The 3,119-nt window shown below is 37.7% G+C and overlaps 1 protein-coding gene across 1 annotated transcript; it reads right to left on the reverse strand.

Moving 5' to 3' along the window:
• Positions 1-580: 580 nt before the first annotated feature.
• On the reverse strand, positions 581-2,549 carry LOC122020748 (GDSL esterase/lipase At5g03980-like). Its single transcript, XM_042578770.1, has 5 exons — positions 2,287-2,549; positions 1,976-2,188; positions 1,668-1,816; positions 1,307-1,580; positions 581-919 (listed from the first exon to the last, which is right to left on the reverse strand). Exons 1-5 carry the CDS (start codon positions 2,537-2,539, stop codon positions 684-686), a joined length of 1,125 nt encoding a protein of 374 aa, XP_042434704.1. The 5' UTR covers positions 2,540-2,549; the 3' UTR covers positions 581-683.
• Between the last annotated feature and the right edge of the window lie 570 nt (positions 2,550-3,119).

Here is a 3,119-nt window from a genome sequence, read left to right on the forward strand (position 1 = left end):
CTGTTTTGACGAACCATTTAGGCTTCGCTAAGTGTCTATGGCTTCGCTAGGCGGCTGGGAACAACATCTATGGCTTCGTTAGGCATCTGGGAAAAGAGTGAGGAGCTGGGAAAAATGGATTAGGGTTATAAAATAACTTTTAAAGATAACGTTGTTGTCTTAGATCCAAAATAATCACGTTGACGATAGTTTAATAAAATCGTTGTCTATTACCATGTAAATAATACTAACAGATAACGGTTGATTAAAACTGTTGTTGTAGACCAAAAAATAAAAGCTCATAGACAATAGTTTTAAACAATTATTGTCTTTGGCATACGTAACACAATAATTTTTTAAAAATCATTGTTTTTAATGTTTTTTAAGAAAAAATAGCTAACAACAACGATTTTTAATAAAATTGTTGTTAAATGGAAAAGAATAACAATTTTTTAAAAACCCATCATCTATTAAGTATGGTTGAATTCTAAATTATTTATAGTGAACTTAAATATGTGAGAACCAAGTACACGACAACAACTTTAATATTGGACTGAAACTTCCCTTCTAAAAGAATAGTTGCATTATGTAAAGAAAATGCTAAAAAACTCAATCCATTTAGCATTTATACTTTTGCTCTGATTTTCGTACATACAACATTATCTTCTTTCTAGCATTGAAAATATTGAGAAAAATACAATTATCTAACACTTCCACTGATTATGGATGTTGTGGTTTGGGAAGGCAAAACCCTGCATGATGAGAGCTTGGGCCATGGTCTTGTAAGCTTCTTGGGTTAGGTGGATGCCATCCCAACTAATGTACTTGGTTGGGTCTGAGCATGTTGAAGTCCCGGGGAGACCGCACATCAATTTGATGTCGAAGTTGTAGGTTCCTCCAGCTCCGCAACAAGCCTCGTGCACAGAATCCTTGTCGAAACCTAAATACCATAAGAGAGTATTAAGGTTTGTTCACAATTTTGAAAGATCATTTATTCAATCTTGATTTAGTTATAGCAACAAAAGAAGATTGGTCATGAATATAATGCCGCCGATATCGACCCTAATCTAGGTTTGCATGTGGATACTCTATAACTAACCCAGTCTCAATAACCCTAAAGTTAGGGTTTTCGGATTTCTCCTTCCTCTAATACCATATATAGCGCCCTTTGACACATACTTTCTTATCTACGGGACAACCTCTATTCCACTCCAATGCGTAGTTTTTAGCCGTATTCCTTATAAATCAAAGATACTAGCTTGTAATTCAGTTATTATGGACATAATATCTGAGAGACACTTAGAAGTTGAGTAACTAATTAAATTACCTAATTTTGCAGCGTTGTTGAGGAGATACATGAAGGCTTGATAGTAATCGGCGTACATGAGAGTGACCTTAGGATACGATTGTCTCAGCTTCTCTGTCGCAGCTTGTAGCTGCTGGTTGTGGTACATAGCGAAAGAGTTGTAATCTTTCAGACAATTGTTGTCGTCGTAATCTGAGGGATTCGAGCTGTAGAACATAGTGAGGTAACTAGGCATGCACCCTATCGGAAAGTTGCCCGGAATAACTAGCTGCACCGCGCCGGCATCTATCACTTCCTAATGATATACGCGATCGACCTACGGTAATGGTTTTGCTTCCGAGCTCTCGGAAAATACATCTAAAATAGAAAAAAAATTTCATACCTTGGCGGCGCTGACAATCCTGTCTACAACTTGGGGCACAAAGCTCTTGACACTGTCGATGGACGTTCCTTGGAAGAAAGCATTGTTGTAATCGTTGCCTCCTATTTCCCCCATCAAGATCAATGCATGCTCAAGCTTCCTCGAACACTCTGCAACGCGACTTATCAGTAATATACGTACAATCCAAAAGTTGGGAATAATAAGAGAATGAATATTGTGCATAAGTTATGTTCGATTTTACTTGGTACGCAAATTAAACCAGAGGAAAAGACGACCGTCTACTTCTAGGATTAGTTGGGTGAACTCGCCTGTTGGCGAGGAGCATGTGGAGTTCAGATGAGTCTTGAACCATTGAAGCTGAACACTTAGAGGCTTGTTGGCCACCGGAGTGACGATGCTCCTCTGCAAGAAGAACGAAGAGTCGAGTGCCGTTGATCCCGCGACGGCAAAGTTGACTCCGCTCCTAAAGTCGGCGCCCTCGAGCAGGTAAGGATCGACGAGCGGAAGATTAAGATTCAGAGCTGATTGAAAAAAAAGTCATCGATCCACTCAATTGATCCACGTTGAGGTAAATTAAGCTAAAAGAACATAAACAACAAGAAATGAAAAAGGTACAAACCGAAGTAGTCGATCATGAGAAGTCCATCAGAGCACCGGCCGGTCGCATTATTCATCGTCTTGCCGTAGGGAAATCTTCCGATTGGAGCAAACATTCCGACAGCACCTTGTCGGAGAAGGTTCCCTGTGTCGGCTATGGAGTCGCCGAAGCTGTATATGGAGTCGATGAAACAGTTCTTTGTTCCTCGGCCTGGCGCGGCAAAGAGAAATATCATCATCGACAAAGAGCAGAAGAAGGAGGCGAGAGAAGCCATGCTTACTAAAGGGAGAGGTACCGCTTTTATATATATATATATATATATATTATGTTGATAGGGATTCAGGTAAGCTATATTATGTTTAGGGAATTCAGTTAGGTGGCTTGAGACTCAATGGTTAGGAATGACGAATGGGCTAATTTAGGACATTAAAAAATGAATTAGGTTTTATGGAATTGAGAACCAGCTAGCTCAGTTTTCCGACAACTCGCCTATTCGAGTAGTTTGATGCAAGCCATCTCGACAGATCAATTGCAGTTTTTTTTTTATTTATCTCCGTCGATAATCTATTTAAATAGATATTTTTTTTAGAAGTCTCGATTTTAAGATTATTTTTATTTATCTCCGTCGATAATCTGTTTGATAGCAATTCTTATAATTTTATAAGAATATCCTGGATTATCATCAGTCAGAACCATTTAAAAAACATAAATGCGGTCCTTAGCTTCTCTCCCCTAATAATCAAAACAATATTTAACTGACACTAATATAAATAAATTATTACAGATTTAAAATAAATTATTTTTTTTGCAACTATTAAAATATCATTAAAATTATTTATTAGTTATTAAATAAT

Source organism: Zingiber officinale, chromosome 9A (assembly GCF_018446385.1).
Source record: "Zingiber officinale cultivar Zhangliang chromosome 9A, Zo_v1.1, whole genome shotgun sequence".
Taxonomy (NCBI): Eukaryota; Viridiplantae; Streptophyta; class Magnoliopsida; order Zingiberales; family Zingiberaceae; genus Zingiber; species Zingiber officinale.